A 27914-nucleotide genomic window follows, 5' to 3' on the forward strand; every position below is an offset into this window, starting at 1 on the left:
ACCGATTGTCAGAAGTCAACAGTTACTTAATTCTCTGGGAAATACAATGAAGTTATGGCAGTTTGGCTACTGAGGAAAGACTTGGTTTGCCCAGGCTTTCTGTGGTAACTTCCTCCTCCAGTGGGAGAAACTGCCAGTAAAGGAAGAATGACTATTTACTTACCATAGGCAAGGCTAATAGGTCTGTCTTAGTCACAGCCTGCCTCCTTGAGACATCCTGGGAAATCCCTATCTGGAACAGAAGAAAAGTTAAAATCACAGATGCTGTGCTTATGACCTTATTCTGTGTAAATCATATACGGAGTCACTTCTGTTCATTTGTAATGAAAAACTATTGCTGTTATTTTCTATCATGAGTTAACTGTGTGGTCTTTTTAAAATTTTATATATTTGATCTCACTTTAAAAGATACCGCAGGAGACATTTTCTTTCTCTTTATTTTTCTGTCTTCCAAGACTCCAGGAAAAACAGCTTCCATGGCACATTTTGTGCAGGGCACAACTAGAATGAGTGCTGCAGAAGGTTCTACGGAGCATGCAGAGGTAAGAACGCATTTCTAGGGGATGAATTGACCATATCTAGCATCAGTTGCACTTCTCATGGTTAATTATGCAATGATGAATAAGAGTAGAAATGGCTAGTTCACTTTATTTAGATAATATCTGCTATGTATTTTTGATCAATGTTATTTAACAAAGAAAAAGTATCTGGGTGACCATTGCATTTCCTCTGATCCCTCTGAGCTACCTTTCTTCTTTTATGAACTGAGATTAAATCTTGTCCAAAGTCTTTACAGCTCCCCAGTTCTGTGGGCTCCATATTTTGCTCTTGATTTAGAGAAATTTGGTTCAATGTAAAATTTAAAAAAGAATATTGGTGTAGTTGGAAATAGAACATATTATAGCAAAAGAGTAGCCATAGTAAAATATTTATGTATGTACAATTAATACCACAGTTTTTGTTGGGTTACTGGTTACTGCAACAGATACTCACTTACTGAATGAATGAATGAATGAATGAAAATGCTTTCTTAAAGTTCTTTTTAGAGATAACCGAGGTATAATAGCAAACTAAATAGAACTCTTTTATTTAGGTATTTAATTTAGCAGTGTCAGAATTTGAATATCTTAGAAGTTGGTTTTGGTGTTATGGTAAATGAGAGGCAAATACCCATATACTTTAAGCACAGATTACACTATACAAGGAATAACTGTTCTGTTAGTGGGTCATTAGTAGAACCAATGACTAAAATCTTTGTTATTCATTGAAGCATCAGATACCTTCCTTAGCAATTGGAAAACCAAGCAAATACAAATGGAAAATTCTCCCAAAACTTTGTGTCTGATTGACTTTTGCTTCATTTTTAATACATACCTGAGACATATGAACCATGGTAACATGTTGATTAATCTCCAGAGAAACCCCTGGTGATACATTTATGGCTTATAAGCAATTCCTAGTACTGTGCTTTCTCTCTTTCTTTCTTGCAGATTAAGTATCTGCAATTCAGTAACTCTTATTTATAAAATAAAAATCAAAGTCCAAATGTTTTACAATTTCTTTCCAGAGAAAACGATATATGGCAAAAATTGCACACTATTTAATTACTCTTAATCTGGTTTCCCAGAAGACTAGGTCATACAAATATTTCCTGCTCACAGAATTTTTTTGTCTATATCATAAATAGAGAGGAGACTTTTTGAGGACCCCAAATCTGTGCCTCCAAGCATGGTCTGGAATAGGGGAAACTTGAACTTCAGTATGAACCACTGTAGCCTCTGAAATTTATTAAAAATAGAGATGGGATAAACAGGCTGAGCACAGAGGATTTTTAGGGCAGTGAAACTATTCTGTATGATACCATAATGTCTTTATACATTTATTCAAATTCATAGAATGTACAATACCAAGAATGCACCCTGATGTAAACTATGGATTTGGGTGATGTGTCAGTAGAGGTTCAATTGTAAGAAATGCACCGCTCTTGTGGGAGATGTTGATAATGTGTACGTAGGTATGGGGGAAGCAGGCACATGGGAAATCTCTGTACTTTCCACTAGATTTTGCTGTGAACCTAAAACTGCTCTAAAAAATAGTTTATTAAGAAGGAAATGGAGGTGCTATGACTCCCTTTTCAGAAATTCCGTTTCAGTGTTCACAGTATTCAGTGCCCTATGTTTAGCAAGCTCCCACAGTGACTTTTTTGTGTTCTTGTACTAAGAACCACTGGTTTGGAATCTGGTCTCACTGCACCTCTGCTTTGCTGAGCTCAGGACACCCTAAATACAGTTGGCTCACAGCATCTAATACTCAGTCTGTTCTGATGCAGAATGAGTCTAGACTTCCTAAAAAAGGGAAAGCCCAATTATAAGACCCAACATATTGTCACCTGGGTTTTGATGTTACTTCTGGAACTCAGCCAAATCAGCTTCTTGAGGTCAGAAGCAAGTATAATAATTCTGAATTTATTGACCCACAGAAGAATATCTCTTTTAAAATGTGGTCTTAATTGTACATGGGTCTGAATAAGAAGAAGCTAAGAAAACTAAGAACAGCATCTATAGGATATAAATTATCCTCTAGACCTAAAATGTTGAGTGAGACATAGATAAGTAGAGAAAAAATAGAATAGTTTTATGAATCATTTCTAATGAAAAAAGTCCTTGAAATCCCATGATGATTGTAAAAGAATACTTCCTATAAATGTTTTTGGCAAAAGCCAACACACTTTGAAAATATTTAATTGTTTGTGAATATCTGTAAATTTCCATAACTATTGAGCCTAAAACTGAATAGCAGACTTAGGACTATCCTCATCACCAGATTCGTTGTATTGTTTATGTGACTCAGAGATGAGATGGTAACAAGACTATTGAGTTAGTATAGAGAAAACAGCACTTAAGTGAACTTTGTTGGTGGTCCATTTAGACAGATGGCCCACAGTTTCCAGAGCTTTTGTGCTTTCTTTAAATAAATACCCCCAATGCTTCGGAAAAAAAAGGCTGAAAAGAAAGGTGGTTAACTTTTTTGCTGTGCCAATGATTTATTATTTATCTAGACTTATAACCTACTGGCTTTATTCAAAGGGCTGGTTAAAATTACACAATACCAGATAATCTATGCCAACCTCTCTATAACATAATTGTATGAGGTCATTGAGGTAGATAATTTATTATAGTCTTAGAATCAATTTGCTGCCTTTTAGTTATATGTATTGGTCTTTTTCTCTTGATGGTTCTATCGTTCCTCTGACTTTTGCCAGGGCCACTCTTCAGATATGGACACATCTACAGAAATGACTTTTTAGAAATGTTTATTACTTAATATAAATACCCAAAATATATCCATAAAACCTACCTGATCTCTATAAGAATTATACTCTTAATTTCCGTTTTTTTGGTTTTGGTTTTGGTTTTTTTGGAAAAGGGTTTTAATCCAAACTCATGAAATCCTAATTTCTCGTTTGCCCATTGTATAGATACATTTGTAATTTATTAGAGGATTATTTTGTTAATTACTTCATATAAAGGAATCTGAAACATAATATAAATCTTACCCATCAACAGGTCTCGATGAGGGACTATGGTGTAAGGGTTGATACTGCTAGAATAGATATTTTTATGAATCACAACAGGAGAGCTGGTCAAATGCATGGAGTTTGTGAAGGACAATATTTCGCCTGCTTATGTTATAGACTATTTTATTTCACTCTGTTTTTTTTTTTTTCAGTGTGATCAATCATCAAGCAGAAATAACTTGACAAATTCTCTTGAACAAAAGATAAGGTGCTTGGAAAAACAGAGAAAAGAGGTAATTTAGAAATACTGGTTGAAGCAACATGTACCATGATTTAATACTAAGAATAAGATAGAATGTATATCTAGAGTCTTTTATTTTTGTTCTTGGGTCACAGTATTTATCTCTAGGATACTGGACAGTATTATTTTGAGAGCGAGTGCTTTCTTCTCACTCACCTATATTTCTCTTACTCAGTCTCTCAGTTTTTGTGTAAATGAGTGAAAAACGACAAAGTCATAAATCGGATAATCATAATCTTAATTTGCTCAAAACTTCGATGTTCCTCCACATGGACTACGTGAGCTTATCACCTGTGCCATTATGCCTTGGAACCTGACACACCTTGAGACTGAAACTGTCACAGGCTTTTAAGTGTAATTGACTTAGGTGTTATGACTTCATGAGCTGGGCATCCAACCACATAGGGGTTAAGGAGCATTATCATAAAAAAAAAATGTTTCTCAAATGTCATTAGGGATGTGATGGATGTTATTTTGAGTTCTGTTTTTCTCCGTTTAATGAATGCTAGAACCTCTATCCTTCTTGACAGATGAAGAGGTGAAAAGTGTAACAATTTTAGCACTGTGTATGTTATCAATTTTTAAATTACTTTTCTAAACCACTATACAGGTTATATCCTTCATGTCTTCTCTATGGTGCCTTCTACTCCTCGTTGATACTGCATAAAATATTGTGCCCTTCTGGAAAATTACTGAACGATAGCAGAGTAATGTTACCATAGCGTAGAAATGTTAATCCTTAAATGCCAACAGATCAGATATCCTTATATAGTAATATTATATAGTCTATTCTAAATACCCATATCTATTTCCAGCATAAGATTTACCTAGTGACTGCATGTCTGGATTAGATATTTTGTTTTATAATTAGGAGAATATCTTGCTTCCTTTTAGTCATTGTGACTATCTTCTTGACCTCTGTCCCATATTGAAAGTGTTGGAATTTCTCTTAATGTAGGAAGTTACAGACTTCCCTTACAAGAAAACTAAAACACAGGTCATAGTGTTTTTTCTTCCTTTTATCTAGCACATAATTTTAAAGCTTTCAAATTGCAGGCTAAATTACTTCTAAATATTGCCTTATGGTAAAACTATTATTCCTTGAAAATCTATACTTTGAAAAAGGTGATATTATCCATTCATTGAGTATACATTACAAATCATGCATTGATTTTAAGAAGCACTATATTGCAAGCTCTTGGTGATCAGTTATTGTGATTTGGAATTTGTTAATATAAATTCTGCTTTTAAAAAGCTAGAAGAAATATTTCATTATATTAAACAATGTAAGCACATAGAAAAATATGGAAGGTTTGAAAAAAGACGCTTCATATATTAATAAATCTTGCAGAAAACCATCAATACTCACAAATTTTTACTGGATTTTGATTGGGTTAAACAAAGATGAAAATTCAAATAACTAAGCAAAATTGAAAGTTGCTAATAAATGGTTCAGCTGACTAGTCAAGATATACCGAAGACTTAATAGCTTCTCATATATGAGACAGTTACGAAAATGGGAAAAGTGTACTTAATTAAATCATCCCAGCCTTACCAGTACTTGGCAAAAGGCATATTGTCTTCACCCATGGCTTGTAAGATCTTAGTAACCCCAAAAAGTGATTTCATTTTGGCCAAATTTCCAAATGGGCAAAAATCCATACTGATTTACCAAATTTTAATAATTTCAGCTCCTGGAAGTTAACCAGCAATGGGATCAGCAATTTAGAAGTATGAAAGAGTTATATGAAAGAAAGGTAAACACCTCTCTATTTAGTATTTGCTTTCGATCAATAAGCTGGGGGACAAAGTCTGTGAAGATTCTCACTGATTTCTGCTGAAGGAGATCTGTGGATAGCCAACTGCTGAAAAATGATGGGGGCGTGGGGAAGGTGCTGAGTGTATTATTGGCCTCTTGGTACTGAAGATTAATGAAGGATATCAGTGAATTATCTTGAGCATGGTAAAAAAAAAAAAAAGGTACTAAAAATAGCCTCCCGAGCTGTCTCTAGAGTTCTTATGCACACATTTATCATAGCTCACAGAATATCCTGGCTTTGGCTCTGTTACTAGCAGCCATGAACACACAAAGTTATATGTGAGGTGAGAGATCGTTTAAAGTTCATACTGTTTTATGCTAGGCTAGTTCTCTAATTCTTCAATTAGATAGCGTAAGCTATTTCCGCAGATAAAGAAATAAACAATGGTAACAGTGAAAGTGTGAGGGGAAGTAGCGCATCCCCCCCCCCCAAAAAAAGTATGTTCTCTGTCAAAGAATCTTTTACTTTGGTGAGAAACTTTTTGGAGAGAATACCTTTTAATAGGTAAAAGTCAATTTATCATTGTAAACTATTCTATGTTCAAAAAGAGGAAAAGGAGAAAGTAAATTCCCCTAAATAATTCAGAATTAAGAAACCTGACCACAAGTAACGTAGCAGTATTGCTCTTTTCTTCCCCATTTTGATAGGCAGAAGTTTTAAATTTTGTTAATGCAGCAGAATGTTCCTACTAGATCAGGCCATGGTCAGGCCACCCTGTTATATTCAGTCTGGGGCAGGCTTTGCGTCTCCAAATTTTAAAGAACATGGTCCCAGAGAAAATGTTTAAGATGCTCAGGAAGAAAGGCTCACAGGTGTGTGAAGACCTGGGGTTAACAACGGGCATCCTTGATGAGACACCCTTTTCTAAGGCTTCTCAACTGGAACGGCGTCACTCTGAGGACTAATTTGGCATTTCGTAGCGGGTCAAACATTGCACATTATTGATAAGTTAAAAGCCATGTCTGTTTTTCTCTGGTGCAGACATATTCACTTACCCCTACCCCTCGCTGCTGCTCTTTTCAGGTCAGGAAAAGACACATTTTGAGAGTTAGGAAGAATGACAGGCCCAAAAGTGCCCCCCCCTCCCCCCCGCAGTCTAAGGTCTAAATCTTTAGTCCCTCGGAAGTGGTGTGGTTCGGAGAAAGGAGGGAAGGGGCTGAGGGCTGTTTCGGGGGTTTGCTTTTTCCCGTAGAGGAAGCCCTTTTTTTAAATGCACTTGTCCGGATCTTGGCGAAGAGGGGTGGGAAGTAGAACCTCTCGTTAGGGGCCCGCCCAGGAGTGGGGCGTGACTGTCCCCGAGTGCACGGGGTGGGAATAAATCCGGGAGGGGGAAGGGGGCTGTGAATTTCAGAATAGGTTTCCGCAACTCTCTGTGAACGACTTCCTCAGGTCGCCGAGCTGAAAACGAAACTGGACGCCGCAGAAAGATTCCTCAGCACGCAGGAGAAGGAGCGGCAGCAGAGTCAGAGAGAGAGCGACAGGCTGCGCGACCTGACCCGCGAGCGGCTGCAGCGCCAGGAGGTGGGCGGGGCTCGCGGAGCCGACCGGCTCAGCGCCGCGGCCCTGAGTAGCCGCACCCCACACCTGTGCGCGCGGCCCCCGAGCCCCAGAGCCCCAGAGCCCCAGAGCAGGGCCAGTTCCCCGCGATCCGAACGGGGCACGTGGCCTGCTCGCTTCCTGCTTTGTCGACCACATGAGCATGCGTTCGTGTGCCAGGCTCCACCGGCAGAGAGAGCTGATCCAGAGATTCGGAGCTATCTTTCTAGCGCATTTCTAGCCTAGAAGATTACTCCTATACATTATTTTATTAGCTATATTATTTTATTACTAGTGTTAATAATAATAGGACAGTGCCTTGTATTCGTACAGCTGCTTTTCAGCTTACAGAGTTTTACGAAGAGGCATTGCTTTTATCATCATAAAAATAAACCGTTTTAAAAACGGCCTCACCCTCATTATCTCATTTAACAAGCTCCTCCTGTCTGTGAGGAAAATATTATTTTTGTCATTTTAAAGGTAAGAAAGCTGAGATGTGAAGAGGTTGCATAACTTGTCGACCTTGCCAACCTAGTACCTGGGAAAATGGGACTTGAACACCCGTTTCCAGGTACTAAGTCTCATTAATCCCCGCTGAGAGCAAGATGGTGGTCTTGAAGGCGACAGACTTCTAAAATACTCTTGGTTTTACTCTTAGTTATGGGGTTTAACGGATATTATAGAAAATGGGAGAAAAACCTTACGCTCTAATGGACTCTCATTTTTTTTAGGTATGTTAAGAAAAAACAAGAACTGTAAATATTCTCAGGTGAAGTCTTGTGACTGATATTGTGAGGCATTGACTGTATTTTAACTCATGCACCAATCCTAAAGCAATGTCTGAAATCAGTGCCAACGGCCTCACTGTAGGTTTTCTTATTTTGTGAAGGGTATCTGTGTCTCAGTGAGTCAGAGGAAGACAAACAAGGTTTAACAACTCCTTCTGGTCCTGGAGCAGTCCCTTCCTTTTCCATTTAGACCCTGACCAGAAATCATGGCAATTGTTCCAACAAAATATGAGCTCATTCTAAGTAAAAGCAAATAGAAATGTTCTCACTTAAAAAAACAAAAACAAATCACCTAAAGTAGATATCTTAAATCTAATTATTGGGAAATATTAATCACTAAAAGAACATACTTTAACATATATATTAGCTAATTTCTCATCTTGATTTACCTAAATTCTGTAATATTTATTTTATTAGGTTAAAATCTGAATGCCATTAAGAGTCCAATTCACTCCACAAAAAATTTACTATTTAAAATACAGATTAAGAATTAGAAGACAGATGTCTAAATCCAGAGCCCATTAGTGTCAAAGCAACTAAACTTGCTTCAGTAATTTAAAACACAGGACATCCTGAAGGTTATCTGGAACATGGAGGGGTGATGGCAGTTGGACTAATTGATCTCTACCTTTTTTTTTTTCTTTTTTTGATCTCTGCCTTTTAAAAGTAATAATCACAGCAATATGGTGCTCTGAATAATTATCTGTAGTGAAGGCTCTTTTTTGCCTGACGTTTTATCCTCTTCTCCCTCTCTTCAGTCCAGAATGATGCAGGCAGGATTGGGTTTTGAGATATTTTGCATTTTTTGTTGCAATGATACTTTTTTTTTTCTTTTTAGAAGTTTAATTACTTTTACTAAGTCACTTATCTATCACTTTGTAATAGTACATGGAACTAGCTTCTTCTGTGGACCCATTTGACCCTTGAAAGTGAGGATTGGGCATTTTGAGCTTTTTCTGGTATCATAAAACTTAGTAGCACTAAGGATTAAAGAAAGATTTTCTCAATCTGAACCCTGTCCTCCACCTAGAGAATATTGCTTAAATGGAGCATTAAAGGAAATCTAGCAGGTCCTGTTTTTGTTGCATTTCAGAAGTATTCCTACAATATTATGTCATCTGAATTTTATTGATTTCGATTTTGTTTTCTTGCTGTTTACTCCAGAAGGAAAAGGAGAGCCTAAATGAAGAATTACATGAATTGAAGAAAGAAAATAAGTATTTGAAGGAAAAAAATGCTCTTGTGAACAAGAAGAAGGAACATTATGAATGTGAAATAAAACGCCTCAATAAGGTATCAGCCAGGTCAAGCTGGGGAGGTGGAAGGAGAGGTCCCTGTATAAAGAGCACGTTCCGGGGCGCCTGGGTGGCTCAGTTGGTTAAGCGACTGCCTTCGGCTCAGGTCATGATCCTGGAGTCCCAGGATCGAGTCCCACATCAGGCAAGGAGTCTGCTTCTCCCTCTGACCCTCCTTTCTCTCATGCTCTCTGTCTCTCATTCTCTCTCTCAAATAAATAAAATCTTAAAAAAAAAAAAAAATTTAAAGAGCACGTTCCTACCTGAGAGTCACAACCAAATCTATGCTGCAGTGTTGCTCCTAGTCTTGGGAGCTTGCACAGGAGCTTCTCTGTAATTTTATCAATCACTCCCATCTGCATCTTTTAGCCATACTTGACTAAGGAGGCTTTCAGGAATTAGTGTCCCTGCAAAGAATCATCATTAAAAAGAGAAACGAGGAGAAATTTTAGAAGACAGAAAGAACTTTTTTTTTTTTTTTAGTTCGAAGAACCACATATAGCAAGTGGGTGTTTGTGAACAATAGCATACCTCTTGGTCAACCGCAAAAGTTTCCTGAGGAAACAGGCTGCTCTTTAAAACCATCACTATGGAACTGGTTGTGATGCAGGCTGTATGGAATCTTGCTAAATGCCAAACCCAAGGCTGAGATGGTGGCCTTCCAGAGAATAAGCCTAAAACTCACTTTTAATTGGGGTGTGGGGTCCGGGGGGGTGCGTTTGGAGAGGCAAGTCTGTTAGAAAAACACAAGTGGTTCCTTTGCTTCAACTTAGCTATTCTAAGGGGCCACCTATGAATTGCTGCCAAAAGATGACTAGGGAGAGTGTGCATTTGTGTGTGTGTGTGTGTGAGAGAGAGAGAGAGAGAGAGAGTTTTGTAGACTAATAGCTTAATTTTCCTGGGGAAGGGATTGCTGACTTGTTCAAGGAAACAAATCCTTTGCTGTTGATTTTTCAGAGAGCCACATCAGATGTGGACCATAGGAATACTTGTAGTACATGTTTGAGTCAAGATACTCATCTCTCAAGTTAGCTATTTCATTTTTTTAAAAGATTTTATTTATTTGACAGAGAGCGCGCGAGCACAAGCAGGGGGAGTGGCAGGCAGAGGGAGAAGGAGAAGTAGGCTCCCTGATGAGCAGAGAGCTGGATGAGGGGCTTGATCCCAGACCCTGGGATCATAACCTGAGCCAAAGGCAGACGCTTAACTGAGCCACCCAGGCACCCCTCAAGTTAGATATTTCTTGACCAAAGTAACAGAAATTGCCTTCTAAAATAAGAGTAGGTGATTGGCCTTGAAAAAGTGCTCAGTGCCTGTGTTTTGGACTGTGCATCTTGTAGTTAGTGTTCAGAGGATCATTTAAAGATCCCCAAAGTGTTAAGTTTGTGCCTGTATAATTGACAGGATGCTTTACAAATGTGCTGCTATATTCGATCTGTTTGTGAGACAAGTTACTGATCAGGAGAAAATGGGAAAGTAGAGACTAACTTCACAAACAATGTACTTCTCTATCCTCTAAGAGAGGAAAACAATGTTCAGAGATACAAATTTAGGGCAAATAAATTTTCCCTTCTATTCTCTGTTGGAAATCCTCCACAGATGAATTAGAGGAACTAGCGTTGAGATTATATTTGAAATCTTTCCCATTTGTGATATATTATTTGGTAAGTTTTCTTCTGTTCTCTAACTCATTTCTGTAAATGTTGGCACAAGAATATAAACCCTGTAGAAATTAGAACAGCCAAGAACTCTGTTTTTTGTTCAGGTCTATGTGTACCCTTCATTTTTGTGTATCTGTATCTATAGTCAACAGAAATGTTTTAAAAGTCAGTAAAAATTTTTTAATCTTTGTGATTATAATAAAATTGAGGAAATGAGAACAATTAATTTGAGTAAAATTGAAGTCTTTATACAAATGTCACCTTCTCAGAGGACTTTTCTGGCCATCCTAACTGATATTTCCTGTTTTAATGTTTCTTTGGAATTTATTGCTATCTCATATATGTTCAGGGTCTCCTATTATCAAATTTGTTTCCTGTCTCCTGATCTTGATTGTAAGCTCCATGAGGGTAGGAATTTTGCAGAACTGACTTCTCTATTAGACTAGTAGGCACAGTAGTGAGGGCTCATGATACTTCTAGTGGCCTATTAATATGTTTAATTTCCCTTAAAATCAGGAGAAAAAAATGGACCTTTAGGTTGAAAAAAAGTTTTCATATTAATATTAATATATTGATCTTTATAAGAATGCAGTTACAAAACACAATTTGAATATGTATTTATTTGGAGGCATGGACTCAAAAATACAACAGTCATAGTGTGGCCTACGTTTTTCTGTTTTTTTCACTGCTGTGTTCTGAATGCCAGCAACAGAGCCTTGCTCACAGTATGTTCTTAAATATTTATTGAATAGATGAATTAATTAAATAATTTATCTAGTACGTAATATGTTCAATAGCCAATTCTGGCTCTGAGTTTCCTGCTTTAGCAGGCATAATGCATTACTTATGACTAGTGAAAAAACATGAAAATAGAAGGGCACTTCAAGCCAGAAAAGATTTTTTCTGCCACATCTGTACCTTAAAGTGTCATTTAAAAAGCATAGATATAAAGTGATGAGCTATGAAAAGTTTTTTTTTTTCTCATTTAGTGCATGTATTAGTGTCTAAAGAAATGTAAGATATTGCTATTCAATTTTACACTGTAGACTTGACTTTTCTTTCCTTTTCTTTTCTTTTTGTACCACTGTAATAAATAGAAGTTATTCCAAATGTTGATTGGGGTAGTGGATTGTGCATATCATCCATCACAGCATGAAATTTGGGGCCCACCCTACTTGCACAAGCAGAGCGCCTGCTGACCCATTCACTCGGCAGAAATTTGTAGCATGTCAGTTTAGTAATTAACATATGGTTTTCAGAAGTTCACACAACTATGTGTACTCAATTCAACTTATTTGCTTTGAAGGAAATACCCAAGGGCATTGTTTTCATTGAGTTCTTAAAGAGAAGCCAGATGTTTAACCAAAGTGAGAAAAATTACCTGAGGCTAGTCAACCAGTGCCACCCATGGGCAAAATTAATTTGTCCAACATCTCACCATTGTGAGATGGGTAGATCTGTTTAGTTTGCCTGTGCTGATAGTAAATTACTATTCTAGAATAGGTTACAGGTGTTTGTTCAAGGAAGTTGGAAAACCCCAAGATGGAATAAATGTCGATTAAACTTACCTTTCGTTTATGACTCACTTGCAAAATTTCTGGAAGCCTGAATAGCATGAAAGGTAGACCAGGAAATTCAAATATAACAAGACGCACAAAAATAATCTGTTCATAGGGGTAGGATATGAAATCAGCATTTTTTATTTAAGTCTTAACTCATTTGGCTCACCCCATCCTAGATTCTCTCCATTACTACTAACACATTTTTAAAAATTATAACTAATATGATCCTTCCTAAAACTCTGTAGCTTAGCAACAAATTGTAACAAAACATAAATTATTAAACAACATTTGTTGTTTCTTTAAATTCTTGTTGGAGGAAGAAAGAAGTTCTTGTTTCTCTTACAACTTCCTGAAAAATGATACTCACAATCAAAGGCTAGACAATATCCATAGCGTTAAAAGACATTCTATTAGGAAATTCTTAGCCTGTCTACACATATTAAAGCAGTAATTTTGCTTTTCTTTTCCTACTTTATAACCATTTGGCCCAGTAATGCAGGAAAGTAAGTTACTAATAGTATCATCAAAGGCACATCATCGAAGCTACCAAAGAAATTCAGAGGAAGTGAAATCTTGGAGCTCTGAAAGTGAAACTTTTCTGTTTGTATAAAGGACTCATTTGATAATGAGCAAGTAGTCATATTGTATGTGGGCTCCCAGACTACACCAGGATGAGGCGTATTGTGTCTCAATTTTTATTATGTTTTATTGAACTCATCATGAACCAAGGTCTTCAGAATAGAGATGATGTCTTTTATATGATCTGGTAAAGTATAGTAAATGTAAGAGATCATGGGCTAGTGAATAATGATGGTAATCTTATTGGCAAATCTAAGTGTCCCTTGTTACCTTCACCTCCTTACCCCATAGTGAAACCACTAAGTTGTACTGGGTGTCAAGAAAGCCTCCGACTCTTGGTTTCGGCTCAGGTCATGATCTCAGGGTTATGAGATCGAGCCTTGCGTCGGGCTCCACACTGAGCGTGGAGCCTGTTTGAGAGTCTCTCTCTCTTCTCTCTCTGCCCTCCCTGTCCCTCCCCATCTTGCACGCTTTTGTGCTCTCTCTCTCTAAAAAAAAAAAAAAGAAGAAAGAAAGAAAAAGAAAAAGAAAGGAAGCAGAGCACTCTCTGCACCCTGTGGTGAGTTAATGGATGCTTTATTAGAGAATAAATATGACTGTGGCTAGGCCAGGGCATGGTATACTGAGGAGGACAGGGCAGAAGGACAGCAGTACAGTAGATCTAAGAAATAGTGATCTGCCTGGGTTCACATTTCCGTGGGTTTCCCTCTCTCCTATTGGGGACAGAGCTGGATAGCACACTATCACTTACAATGTCATCTGGGACCAGCAGCATCAGCTTCTGAGGAATGCAGATTCTCAGACACTCTTCCCAGATCTACTGATTCAGGATCTCTGGGGACAGTGCCCAGGGATGGGCATGTTTGCTACCTCCCCAGGTGATTCTGATGCTCTCTAAAGTTTGAGCATTATTGATAAAGTATGGTGTTTGACTGAAGCAGAGAATCTGGAGGAAGGCTACAGATATGTTTTCTTTTCATGGTTGACTTGGTGGAGGGGGGGATCCCTGACATCAATATAAAAAACCCTCCTAAATAATAATGACGGTTGAATAACATAAGCATCGTCATGGAGAAAAGACAGAGATTCTGGAAGAAAAATTGTATGCTAGAAAAGGAGAAAGAAGAAAAGTTATTCAGTCTGAGAAGTAACATCAAAAATGGAGTTCTGTTTTGTGGGGGGCATTTGAGATCATTGTAACAATTATAGAGGAATTCATAAGATGTGGTAACTCTTAGCTCAACCGTGTGCTTATCATATAACATAGGCTCTTCAAGATGCCTTGAAAATTGAGTGTTCTTCATTTCCTGAGGACTGTTTGGGAGAGTCTGAAATGGAGTGCAGGCATGTGGAGATGCGAACAGAAATGGAAGTTCTCAAACAGCAGGTGAGAAGTTGAAAGTGGCACGATCATGTGGAGAACACAGGGCCCATTGTTCATGCTCCTTTGGACATTTTTGGAAATCTTTCTATTCAAATGTGTCCAGAGTTCTTGCATTTATTTTCATTAGAATTATCTCATTTTAAAGCTTGATAAGAGAATATAGATGAGCTGGCCCAACTCACACTTTATAAAAGGGGGACTTGAGTTTCAAATGGGTTAAATGGTTTGTCCAGGTCATACAGTTAGAAGAAGAGCTTCCTAATTAACCTTTTGGTGAGATTTTATTAGCACTGGTCTAGAGAGTTTCATGTGGACACAATTTATTTTGAAAACACTACCACCCCAAACCCGGGACCTTTTCAGAAAATGGTAGCAGCCAGGCTGTTATTCTGTAGCTGCTGGCCTCCAGGCCTTTGAACAATGAGGGCAATAAGGGACTACCCTGCACTGATCATAATCACTGAAGAGCCCGCTCTGCTCATCTACAGCTGCATGTGGATGGCACCACCTAGCAATTTATTGATGCACAAGGCCTTCCTCCTCCCCACTCACCCAACCTCAACCCCACGTCACCAAGTGGACGGAGAGTAAAGGAGTAAGCTTCTGCATGGATCAGCAATAGAGGGCTGTAGGCACATAGCACTGCCTAACCGATTGGGGTCTAAATTTAGTTCAGCCAGCTGGAGCTGGCTTAGCTGAGGGGCCACCCATGCATATCACATCTCTTTTCCTGTAAGAGGTTAAATAAACTAATGAAGGTAAAGGCTGGAACAGTTCATGGCGATGTCAATAAATATAGCATACATATAGGAATCCTATCTCTGAAGCACACATTTTTGGTAGTATATTAGTGGTGGGGGAGAGGATGTGATAGAACAAAGGGCTGGGAAGTATGTCCCTGGAACTGATTTGTTGGCTGTTTTGCTCTGAGCAAGGCCAACTCCAAGGATTCTTGATGCAATACGCCAAAGAATTAAGCAAATATATTCTTGGAGTTGTTGTTTATTGTTATTACTTCCTAGGAAGTCGCCTATCTACTAGAATCTAGATAGAAAATTCAGAGCATTTGATGGTAAAGTTGCATTTTCTCTTCTATCAACCCCCTTTTGAATAATCTGCCTCGTTACATTCAGGATCAAATACATAGTTTAAAAATAAACCTATGAAGAGAATAAGGGCAGTATTTGGAGTGTTAAAGTTCTGCCAAATTCTCAACCCCTAAAGTACCATTGCCACTAGCCAGGATTCCTCTGAAAAAAACTACTTCTTATGTTCAGACACTTGAGTCATCTTTGATGCTCTCATATAATGTATCCCACATGCAAGAGAGTCACTCTTACACATGCATAGAGTTTACAGCAATGGTTTAGCTCATATTGGATGCAGACAATGACAGGTATCCTTTTTTTCATTATCCCCAAGAGGTCCAGAATCCATCTCCTTAGTTGTTGCGTGGCTCTTTTGCTAACTTTATGAGTACACATTTTCACTGTGCACATTTTTAATTGGACACCCACAATCACTATATCAGCGAGTGTCATGTGATACACTAAAGGATTTCAATTCACAAAGAAACTGAGCTAGAATCTTGGCCACCTGACTGCAGTGATGACATCACTATCAGTGTTGTGTTTGATAAAGAGTGTTCAGTTCTGATCCGATGAGCTTCTCCCATTTCAAATGCCTCCGGTAATTGTTTACAGAGCATTAGTGTGACTATGTCTGGAATTGAGCCTCAGATCTTAACCCAAACCAAACCCAAAACAAAATGTCACCTCAGCTGGGTGTAGTTCCCTTGCAATACTTCTGGTGAATAAAACCCTAAAAATTAAATGTGTATATCTGCATCTAGATCTGTATAACATGTTTAATTTCATCCTCTCTTGCCTATTACATTTTGTTTTATTATTATTGACTTTAATAAGCCTCTGGTTAAAAATGTGTTGCATTATTTGTGGTGAAGGTGCAGAGTGCATTAGTATTAATAGACAAAAGTCTGGCTACTAGGTTCCCATGGAAGTTGTAATTTAACTCATTGTCTTAAAAGAATTCCTTTGCCTCATTCCCTAAGCGTCATTTATTTTCATAGTTCCACCTTACTAGTCTCCAAGCCATCAGTCAACCCTATGCCAGTTAAAAACAATAATGATTAAATCTGTTTTTCTTTTGGTTTGATTGCTTTTCTGGAATATGTGGAGTATTTCTTGAGAGATGTTCCACTAAAATATTACTACTTTTTAAAAAATTTTGTACCCCCAAAATTACTGGGGCCAGTTGTGAATACCTCTAACAATCATACTTTGCTCTTCCACATACATGAGCCTTTCATTTCTATTTTGTGTTCAGTTTACTATTTATATTTGGAAACTGGCATGCCAATATTTAGCGGCTTCACTTAACAGCTATTGTCAGTAAACTGTCTTTTAGAACTTCAAGCACTATTCCTACTTCAAAGCCTTGTGTTGGAGATGGATGGCTTGCTCCAAAATAGTGATACTTAACACTAGGCAAGGTGGGGAGGGGGATGCTCATCACAGTAAGGAAATATGCAGCAGAATAATGGGTGAGGAGAATTTTTTTTCCCAAAATATCCATGTTGTTACTTTACTTCTGAATTCCTGACACATACTCAAGGAGGAAAAAGTTGAGAACTGCCATTGTAAACAAAGCGAGAGAGAAAATTATGGCGAGATCCAAATGGGATAGAGTCTCACCATGAAGAAATAGTCATGAAAAGAAGATAGGAATTACTCAGATTGGACAAGCCCAGATAGCACCTCTTCTGAAATCATTTTAATGGCTTAGAGAAAAGGATGCTAACAGTAACAGCAAGTCAATATTTCCTAGGTGCAAATATATGAAGAAGACTTCAAAAAGGAGCGATCAGACCGAGAAAGACTTAATCAAGAGAAAGAGGAGCTACAGCAAATTAATCAAACTTCTCAATCCCAGTTGAACAGGCTGAATTCTCAGGTATAAGTCGAAACAAAATAATCTTTGCCAGCACATATGTATTTTTTTATTTTTCATTAAAAAAATTCAAGACTTTGGCTTCTGTTAATTGACATTGATTTTCTTTGAGAGGTAAGCCCCTGGGATGAAATCATTCTTAAACAATCTTGTAAAGAGATGAAAATGACTGGAGATTTCTCTTAACTTAAGTCTATTAAGGAGTTACCTAAGAAATTGGATTCCAAAGTCTTTTATAAAATCCAATTCTTTTGATGTTTTTCTCATAGTATTTATCTTGGTAGAAAGGGAGTTGAACTACCTAGTACTCAAAATTCAAATCCAAAAGACTCCAGCATAGTGAGGTTGTTTTTAAACTCTTGTCATTTTCTTTGAAGGGCTATGTTGGAATGTTCCTGTCTTCCAAAAACATACATATTTCTAAATGTCATTTATATATATAAAATACAGTGAAACCGAGAATTTTGTTCAGTGGGTTCCCCGATTAAATGTAACTGGAGCACTCTCAAGGAAGCCACATAATGTTAGTTTATTGGAATAGAATATATTAAATGTAAGCATATTACAATTAAATGTAATAGGATATATTAGAAGTAGACTCAGGAAGTGGCATGATGGGTAAATATTGATGTTAATGAGGAAAATGTAGCTAACACAACTTTGGCTTAAGAAAAGAAAATGAACCACAGAATTTTTGATTTGCAAAATTATCCAGTGCTTTTCAGTAAATAGGAAATTGTTGCAGAACATGCTGTGACAGCTCTGGAGCTGCGGGATTCTTAGTCTCAAAAGAAATGTTTAACTTTGTCGTCCTCTTTTTCCTAATACAAAGTATACAGTAAATTAATTTCTTTTCTGACATTTTGTCAAGGTTTCACTTGAAATTCCTAATTTTTCATGCAAAAATTATTTGGCAGAACCATTTTCTAAGAAATTAAAAGTAATAAAATAGTGGCAAAAGTATAATAAAAATGCTTTTCTGAAAATAATTCATGCACCTTACTTTATACAAACAAGGGGTGAGAAAATGTTCTCATGACTCTCGGTGAGGAAGTCACTCTGAATTTGTATGTCTTACATGCAGAGCTCCCTTAATTTCTTCTAAGTTGTCACTGCACTAATTATTTTACTTTCAGCCATATTTTAATTTGCTCATTCTCCTGTATGAACTTCAGATTGATGATAAATACATGTCTAAGATTGGCAATGTTCTTGCCATTGTAGACGTTCTAGTGCATCGAGGAACACATAACAATCTGAATATATTAGAGACTATAATCCACAAGTAATTTTTATTTCTCTGTCATCTATAAACTAATTTTTGATTGATATCAACAAAACAGTGCATTGTCTACGTAGAGTATGGTATAATTGTATTAATGAACTAAGGGATAATCTTGGTGATACCTTAAAACTACCAAAATTTTTCTTTAAATAATGATAGTTTAAGCATTTATTTTTCATTTCTTTAAAGATTTATTTATTTGGGAGAGAGAGTCCTAGAGCACGCACAAGTGGGGGGAGGGGCAGAAGTAGAGGAAGAAGGAGAGAATCTCAAGCAGACTACCTGCTGGATGCTGAGCCTGACACAGGGCTCAATCCCACAACCCGGAGATCATGACCTGAGCCGAAATCAAGAGTCAGACACTTAACCAATGAACCAGGTGCCCCCTAACATTTATTTTTCAAAAGTCTCATTCACTCTGGTCAAAAGATGATAGAACTCACAAAGAGATATAGTAGATGGCTTAACAACCCATGTTTAATGTATTAACGGCAGATTGAATGCCATGATATAATAGAATGGACATGATGTTATTTGAATATCATGTTATCTGTGGTCCCCAAAACGGAATTCTTAGCTCAAATCATTCTGGCACTAGTTTCTTATATACCAGAGTTTATTCATAATATCACTAAGGATGTTTTAAGCCAACGACCGGTAAAATAGGAGTGTGGTAAAGAGCAAGATACCTAGAGATTCTTGGGAATAGGAGTAGGGTAACAACTTCGTGCCTGTGCCTGCTTTGACAATCAGGGATGACACTGAGCAAGTTCTCCCAACTTTTCTGTGCTTCCTTTCCTTTATCTATAAAATGACAAAGTTGAACCAGATGGTCTCTAAAATATTTCTTATAATTCTAAAACCTCTGTCTCTAAAAATAAGTTACTAAATCTCTCAGTATACTCACCTGTGAAATATGGATGATGGTTTCCACCTCATGACTTCATAAAGTTGTTCTCAGGGTGAAATGAAAAAAATCTACACAAAAACATCTAGCTCAGGTCATGCCTCACAGGTATTTCACAAATGATTTTAGTTTGTTGGAAGGAGGAGTTTTTAAATAGGGTCAGTTAGTTGTATAATTAATATGCCACATATAGTTTCTTGTAACTTAATTTTGATGCTTTCTTTCTGCAAGGCATTTGTTATATACTATAAGGAACTAAAAGAATGATCCTTGCTGTTAAAGACTCACAATATAAGGGGGACATATATAGTCTATCCTTATCATTTTGGGATTCCATATTTGTGAATTTACCTGCTTACTGAAATGTATTTGTCACCCCAAAAATCAATATTGGTGCCACCTAAATCCATTTGTGAATATGTACAGACAGAAAAAAACTTGAGTCACCTTACACACTTGTTCCCAGTTGCGGTCCAACAAGGCCTTGCCTCCTTGTTTCGGCTCTCAGACTGTAACAAATGTCCTTTTCGTGGTTTATTTCATGCCACATTTTCTCATTTTTGTCCTTTTTGTTGGTTATTACATTGCTTAAAATGGCCCCCGAACAGAGTGCTGAGGTACCTCATGGTAGGAAGGCCATGCTCTGCCTTACAGAGAAAAGACGTGTTAGGTAAGTTTCATTCAGGGGTTAACAGAGTGCCATAGGCCAGGAGTCCAATGTTAATGGGCCAACAATCTATATTCAACAAGATGCCTTTAATAGAAACGCACATAAAACAGGATTCTATATTGATCAGTCAACAAAAATGGTCTGACCAGAGGCTCATGGGAACCTAACCCTGCATTTCCCAAGGAGCAGTGGTTCCATTCTCACTACTTCAGTGTTCATGGTGACTTTACAGAACGTAACTCCTGCGGATAATGAAAACTGATTGTACACAGTACACACTGGACTACAAAAAGTCACAGGGAAAATGTATAATACTAAATGGGAGGACAAAGGAAGGAGAGAGGCAGGACTTGGAACGTATCATTCGGTGGGGATATATGCCCTACAGGCATGAGGAACAGGGTGTGTAGGGATGACGATAGCATGACTAATGAGTCAAAGCAAAAACAGCTTTCTCTAGTTGTGTCAGATGTTGAAGGACTTCACGGTGGGTGACTCTGCCAGATGAGGCTGGGCCTTAAATAGGGAGAAGCCATAAAGTACAGCAGTGTGACTTTGAACAAGTTCCTCAGTATCTCACGTCTCAGTGTCCTCATCAGTAAAATAGGGATAATAACATTGAAGTATCACATAGAGGCATTGGGAGGAGTCGGTGAGTTATTATATGTAAAGCTATAGATCAGTGTCCGGCATGGATTAAGTGCATGTACAACTTTTAGCATTTACGGTGACGGCTCTTGAATGTACAGCTGACCAATTCCAATTCTATTCAATAAGCAGTGGAAGCTGTTTTTGTGTCTCTGTCTATTCCCATGTCTCTACATTTATATCTGTGTCTCAGGATATCAACCTAAAACTGAGAATTACAGTCGTTTCAACAAATTGGAATAACAGTTTAGAACGAGTCTACATTCCACACTTCACTTGGGCGTTTCGAGATAGAACCAATGCAGGTCTGGAAAATCCAAAATGTGACAGTTTTCAGTGGCGTGACTGCTGTATCAGTGCTTCACCCCTGGGGCTTCTGAGCAGGTCGCTGACAGCTGGGTCAAGAGTAACTTTAGAACAAACCATGTGGGCTCTTTCGATAAACAAATGCCTTTGTTTTGTCCATAGATAAAAGCTTGTCAGCTGGAGAAAGAAAAACTCGAAAAGCAATTAAAACAGGTACGTTGCTCCTTACCTAAATTCACCAATCTTCTGGTCATAGTTGAAATGGGAACTTTAAGTTCCGCCCCCACATTTATTCCTGACCACAGCAGTTCCTCATGGTTCCAATTAAAGGTGTATTCAAGCTCTGCTACGGATGTTCCAGAACAACCCAGGCTTTGCATAATGGACTAAAATGCTAGTGGATAGATAATGCTTAGGTACCACCAAGACCTGTCAGCCCTAACGCTCATGAAAAACACATGCTTTCCAGAACATGTTACCAGTAGCACATGCCTTAGTGTGTGCTCATGCAAATAGAGATTTCTTCATTGACCCATGAACGCCTGGGAAGTATATCCTTGGTATTTCTTGCAGTTGCTTACACAATTTACAGTGGAAAAATTACATCAAAGGTTTGTGCCTCTTTGGGGAAAATACAGTATCTTCTTGGGCACTGAAGTGTTTTGTCCCATCGGTTCTCTAGTAGGCTTCAGGAATTAATATTATTTCTCTTGATTCTTAATTTACTCTCTGGACTTTAGTTATGCTGTAAGAGTCTTGTTAAAACTTGTTTTATGGCTTAATGGCTGGTTCTTCTTAAGCGAAGACCCTCTGTGAAGATAACTCAGAAACATAAAGTTAACTCTATACCTTTTAAGTGTTTCTGATGTCTTCAACATGAAGGGCTAATTAGAGTTTCACCTTAAGTGAAATCTTCCCTGTGAGCCTCATTTCTATCAGTCCAGAGCCTACATCCGTGCACCCACCATGTTGAGTCGGGATTATGCGAGAGTTCGACTGAACCTTAAGATTTCAGCCAGACCTGTGGTTGTATAAAGCAAGTGTCAGTGTGACTCCCCAGTTTCACGCACTTCCTGTGAACCGACATTTTCCTCCTCAGATGTTGTTCCCGATGTGTAACTGTGGCTCGAATTCCCACCTGCGGAATCTACGTGCACCAGCAGGCCCCGGGGCTGCACAGGATCAACAGAAGCTCCCAGTAAGTAAGAGCTTGCATCTCAACACAGAAGTGCTTATATTACCTTATAAGTCCTAGTATTTTTTTTTTCTTTTTGGTAGAAACCCTATCTGTCTCTGTAATTTGGGCACATACTATTGTCCACAGAAAGAGCCTCTTTTTATCTCCGCCTTTAATTTAGAGCGTTACAGTGGTCAGTGTACACTATGATTATCTTTTTGGGACACGGCATCCACAGGACACACATGGCTATGAATAAATTCACTGAACGGTATCAAATTGAGCTGTAATTCTTGAACAAACATACCACATTTTATAAGGGCCATTTTAAATGACATACCTGACTCTTCCAAAAGGGCATTTTTGTGGGTAAAGAGAAGCAAAGTGAATGTAGCAAGTCTGAGAGATGTCTTTTTCAGTTGTAAACTTATACTGAACTACTATGGATATGGCTACATCTGTGCAATATAGTCTTTGACATTTTCCAATTAAAAGGATATTCTTAAAGGATCCAAGAAAAAGTGACCCACTTAAGTTGCTCTCTGTGGCTGTGTCTAGCCAGGCAAAATGCAATGAACAGTGGAGCAATTATTTGTGAGTGGAATTGATTTGGACAGTCAGCCTGAATAAGCCAGAACCAAAGCATCCTTCCTTCGCTTCTCCATAGCGCTCTTCCTCCCACCCTCCCCCACGGTCTGGATGCTGGTCTCTACTTTGTGTTTCGGCTACATAGACAGCATCTTTACACAGGGAAAGAATTATGCATTTTTCTGCATTTCGGAAATGCTCAGACAACTCCCCTCGCCCTTAGTTTGTATTGTGTTTTTAATTACGCAAAGAATCTTGAAATTTTAACCGGGATTTTCCTAGCAGAGCACTTACGGAGAGCATGACTCTCTTGGTTGCCATACTTTTGTATTTGAGTGTGACTCAAAGCCCTTTCCCCAAGGCAGGAGGTAATGACTCTTTGGGTGGCAGAGACCTGTCAGAATTTAATGAGCATCCCTTCTTTGACCCTGGTGTGACACGGCACACTGCTGAGAATTGGGTTCTTTTTGTGTTGTTGCCCGTTGTCACTTCTGTCTGCTCACCCGCCCCGTTTCCTTTTTTTCTTTACCTGTTTGCTTGCTTTTCAGTCTTTACAGGAAACATTTCTGGGACTCCCCAAACACAGCTATCATTCCTTAAATTTTTTTCTTTCAGAATGTAGGAGTAAATTAATGTTGTGGGAAACATAAAGAGATAGAAGTTTACTTTGGAGTTAGCTCCTACAGGTTGGGGAATTGGAGAAATAGTCTTGTGAAAGGTTAACGATAAAACCAATGAGTCATGCAAGTTTATCTAGAAGTAAAAATGACTATTTTCTTCAAATACTCATTTATGGAAAGAAAGCAGAAATTCACCTACTATAAAAAACTCATCAAACTTTCCCGATCAATTATAAGAGGTAAGGTGGTTCAGACTGTGTAAAATTATCACCAAATAAAGGATTTGAAAAAAGATCCCAAGCCATGTATAATGTCTTACGTTTTCAAGCAGTCTTCAGTTAAACAGAATCTGGTATAACAGTAGAATTTCACTCCCAGAGTTCATATAAAAAGACTATTTTGTGTTTTATGCTTATTTCTAAGCCTGAATTAAAGCACAAGCAGTCGTGTTTGTAAAATTACAGTATATTCGCCTTCTTTTGGCAACTCTCCTGGAATCTAAAACTGAGGCTCACGTCACTTATCCTACGTGTTATTTGAGACATCTAAAAATAAACGAGGAGATAAAAAACAGAGGTGATCTCATTTCCTCTTTTAGCTTTCTCATGGACCAAAAGGAGCCAAGAATCTAGGTGTCTGAGTGGGGGTAAAGTGGGGTCAAACTGTACTAAATGCAGTGTTTCTTAGTGTCTTGTCTGATAATTGAACTTTAAGGCTACTTTCAGTGGTCTGGCAGCCCTGTAAATGTTCCCTGCTGGCTCATTGGTAGAGACATTTTCCCAGAGTTATTTTCAGGAGGTAATTGATTAATAGAACAAAAGGTCTATATTCTCTGTGTCTGGGCGGGGGCGGTGGGGGGAAGTAGGAGGCAGGGGTGAGCACTAGGAGCAGAAAGACAGACCATCCTCATGGGCAGGTGAAGCTGGGTTGCTCTGCTCCAAGTGGTTAACTACAGAGGTACTCGTCTTGGAACTGTATCTTGAACTTCGGGTCTGTAGCTTATGATTAATCCAAAGCAGTTTGTTTGACATGTTCCCCGATGTTCAGTATCTAGGTATTCTTAACTGGTGAAGCCTAGAAGACAATCCCACAAGAAAAATCCTAGTCTGCCCTCACCTCTCACTGCCTCTCTAGTCTAAACTCTCTGAATAATCTAGAGAGTAGTTTCCGCGAAGGAACAGGACTAAGGGAAAGATCCACCCTGCTTCACCGTCCTGAGCCTCTCTAAGCTATGTCCACATCAAAAGGCTTAGATTTTTTCCTTGTACCCTGAAACATTAAACTTGTCACTGTGTTCTTGGTCTCTCTATTGCCTCCTGTGTGAGGGCTTTAAATATAGTTATTTATTGATGGTAAACTGCTCTGTTTTATTTATGCGCTGTAGTAAGTTTTACAGAAGTGTTTATACTTCTGCAGATATCCAAAACACATCTGCTTTAAAAAAAAAGTCACAACCCCAAAGTAGGAGAAACTCTGGCCAACACAGAGTGGATTTAGAGGGGGCGGGTTGGGAGATGGGTATAGTGATGAAGGAGGTAAGAGAGATGAGCGAGATTGGCAACAGGTTTGGATAGAAAGGATTTTTGTGCTGCCTGCGTAACAAAAGCCACATAGTATAATTACATTTTTAATACGCCACCAAGTTTTGTTTGAAGTCCATATTGCTATAATAATGTTGTATTGTTCCACACAGCCAGACTATCAGTGGTATGCTCCTGACCAGTTTCCGCCAGATGTGCAGCACAAGGCGAATGGTAAGACCACAGCTGTATTGAGCATTCTTTCATGTTTACATTTTAATGGGGTCTTTTTGGGATGTTTACTCAACATACATTCGTTTGTACTCGGGGAGGGCCTTCTAAAAAGTTGTGTTGCATACACAACTCTAATTTGATGCACCTGGGGTTAACTTGAACTCCTTAAGAAACAGAAAATGTTCGAATGCAGAAATGCAGGAATCTCAGTTCTGGCTTCTGCTCCCATTTCAGGCTCAGAGTCAGTATTCCATGTGGGGCTAGAAATGAAAACTTCAAGTGGAGCTATACTGTAACAACAACAGCAAAGCTCTGGGATTCCACTACACAGGGCAGATGCACATCCACTGTTCCAGGTTGAGTTTGCTAGACAGATGTTTTAAATGTCACTGGCAGACAGACAGAGGAAACCAAAGACTCAGAACTGTGTTCCCTAATGACTAAATGTCAGACTCCAAGTTTAGGCCAAGGTAGCCCACAACACCCACCTCTAAGTATGCTGGAAAAAAACACTAAAAAGTCACCTATCAAGTACTCACAACTGAGTACTCTTTTATCGTATTTTTCTTTGGTTGACCATTCTCCACTTCTTTCCAGCATCTGCCACACTTTCTACTGCTTGTTTCTGTGGTCTCATGAGGCCGCTCAGGAATGGGCTGTATAAACTGGGCTATAACCATAATCCCACCTTTATTCTCATCACATATAATCAAAAGTCAGCCATGCCTGCTACATGTTTAAAAATCTCATATGACACACACCTGTGACTCTACATTGTTAATTTCCAGAGATTTTAATCTATCTAGAAAAGCTGAAGATGAGCCATATTCCAATTTCAGGCCATACTTGAAACTTGATCTCATTTAGTTCTGATCTGAGATCAGAGAATTCCATTTTTTACCGAAAGGAGCCCATTATGGAGTAGAAATAGAAAGCCAGGGATAACACATGTAGTTTTGCAGGTCGTGTACTTCACAAGTCCGAGTTCTTCATGGTAGTCTTTGAAAGTAGAACCTCCTAGAGTCGCACAATACACAACCTGGACAGCTGTACACAGCAGCACTAAGAGTGGTGAGGGCCGTAGCTTACAGTAGCATTATAGAGAAGAAAGATAAAAAGTGAGAACTCTATAAAAGAATGTCTAGGTATTTATCAGAAAACTGTAGGACTCTTTTTTTCTTTTCTTTCCACTATGAATATAACCATTGGTTTTAATGAAGTTCTTGGGTTCCAGCCATAGTAGAGAACTTTTATTAGAAAGGCATACTATTAACCATAATGATTGTTGCATAATGTCTGTGTTTTTGAAATCTATTGTTGTATAATAGCTGAGCTGCCACCCAATTATAATTTTCCACTTCGTATTATATTGGTCTGGAATGAGTATTAAAGATATTTTCTCCCTGAATTGGAGTTTAACCACTAGAAAATACAATTATGCAGAAGAGAATTCAGTAATGTCATAGAGCCATTTATGTATCACTAATAGATTCTTCTTGGACCAGTGTAATAGAAGCTAATAATTACATAAGGTAGAAGTGAATTGTGATGATCTTCATAGTGATTTTTGTCTGCTTGGGAAGAAACAGTGTGTAAACATGCTAAGAGTCTACAGATGTAAAATTACAATAAAAAATAAACCTCTATTATGTAGCAACGTCAGTATTTTTAAGACGTTTTAATCTTCACAACAACGCTATAAAATAGGCTTTATTATATTATACCATTTTATGGATGGGGAAACTGAGGCTTGGAGAATTTAAGTAGCATGCCTAAATAACACAGTTGGTAAAATTTAATCCTGGGATTAGATTCCAGATGTATAGGATTTCAAAACCTATGCTTTGAATCACATCCTATAGTGCCCTCGACAACCTACCTCTCTCACTCTATTAGAATTTTCTACAATGACAGATATAAAATGAGAATGGGGGATTTAACTTGGATAATTATATGACTTAAACCTATTCCTCAATAATCTTTTCTTCCTGTGAAGCCATAACATGTTATTTGTGCTACTCATTTGGTATTTTGAATATCACAGGTAAAAGCCAAAGTACTATGTAAGATTAAGTATGTAATAAATATGTTATGAACGAATTCATGCTTGGTCAGCCCTAGTGGAAACCGATGGGATATGTTGCCATATGAACCCTTTCCTTCTCTGCAGCTCACTGTGGCTTGTCTGGGAAGAGGGCTGATCATGGCTAGGGGACTGGAGAAAGAAATTCCTTATTCAGAAATCTACCTGTTTTTGATTTCTATTTCTGCTCTTCTAGCTTCCAAAGCTGATGCTATCTCAAGGTTCAAGCCAGTTCATAAAAATTGGCAAAAGCTCTTAGATCACCCTCGTCAAAAAAAATCTCTCATGTGCCATTATTTAATTTCAGTGGTGATTCTTCTTATTTTTTATGTCATTTAATTGGAAAGATCTTTTTGATTTGTAGGTCCAATGCAGTTGCTCAGAATTCTTAAAAGTGACTTTGTGGTGTTGTTAAATAGGAGTTTAGAAATCTTTTTATTATACAGACATTTTTGTTATGATA

At 38.1% G+C, this 27914-nt stretch overlaps 1 protein-coding gene across 1 annotated transcript; it reads left to right on the forward strand.

Annotated features, from left to right (window-relative positions):
- The first annotated feature begins 461 nt into the window (after positions 1–461).
- TNIP3 (TNFAIP3 interacting protein 3) lies at positions 462–27710 on the forward strand. The gene is made up of 11 exons (XM_021681502.1): positions 462–542; positions 3730–3810; positions 5510–5575; positions 7028–7159; positions 9127–9255; positions 14327–14446; positions 17291–17416; positions 21392–21442; positions 22329–22427; positions 25308–25382; positions 27648–27710. The coding sequence occupies exons 1-11, from the start codon at positions 477–479 to the stop codon at positions 27708–27710; spliced, it is 1008 nt and encodes a 335-aa protein (XP_021537177.1). The 5' UTR covers positions 462–476.
- The last annotated feature ends 204 nt before the right edge of the window (positions 27711–27914 follow it).

The sequence above is a fragment of the Neomonachus schauinslandi genome, chromosome 2 (genome assembly GCF_002201575.2).
Source record: "Neomonachus schauinslandi chromosome 2, ASM220157v2, whole genome shotgun sequence".
NCBI lineage: Eukaryota > Metazoa > Chordata > Mammalia > Carnivora > Phocidae > Neomonachus > Neomonachus schauinslandi.

What these genes read in the sequence shown, in the direction of transcription:
- TNIP3 (XM_021681502.1), top strand. Translation starts at nt 477, where the DNA reads ATGGCACATTTTGTGCAGGGCACAACTAGAATGAGTGCTGCAGAAGGT. An exon ending in AAATAAAACGCCTCAATAAG is followed by an intron (nt 9,256 to 14,326) that starts GTATCAGCCAGG and finishes CATATAACATAG; the next exon opens with GCTCTTCAAGATGCCTTGAA. An exon ending in TGAACAGGCTGAATTCTCAG is followed by an intron (nt 17,417 to 21,391) that starts GTATAAGTCGAA and finishes TTTTGTCCATAG; the next exon opens with ATAAAAGCTTGTCAGCTGGA.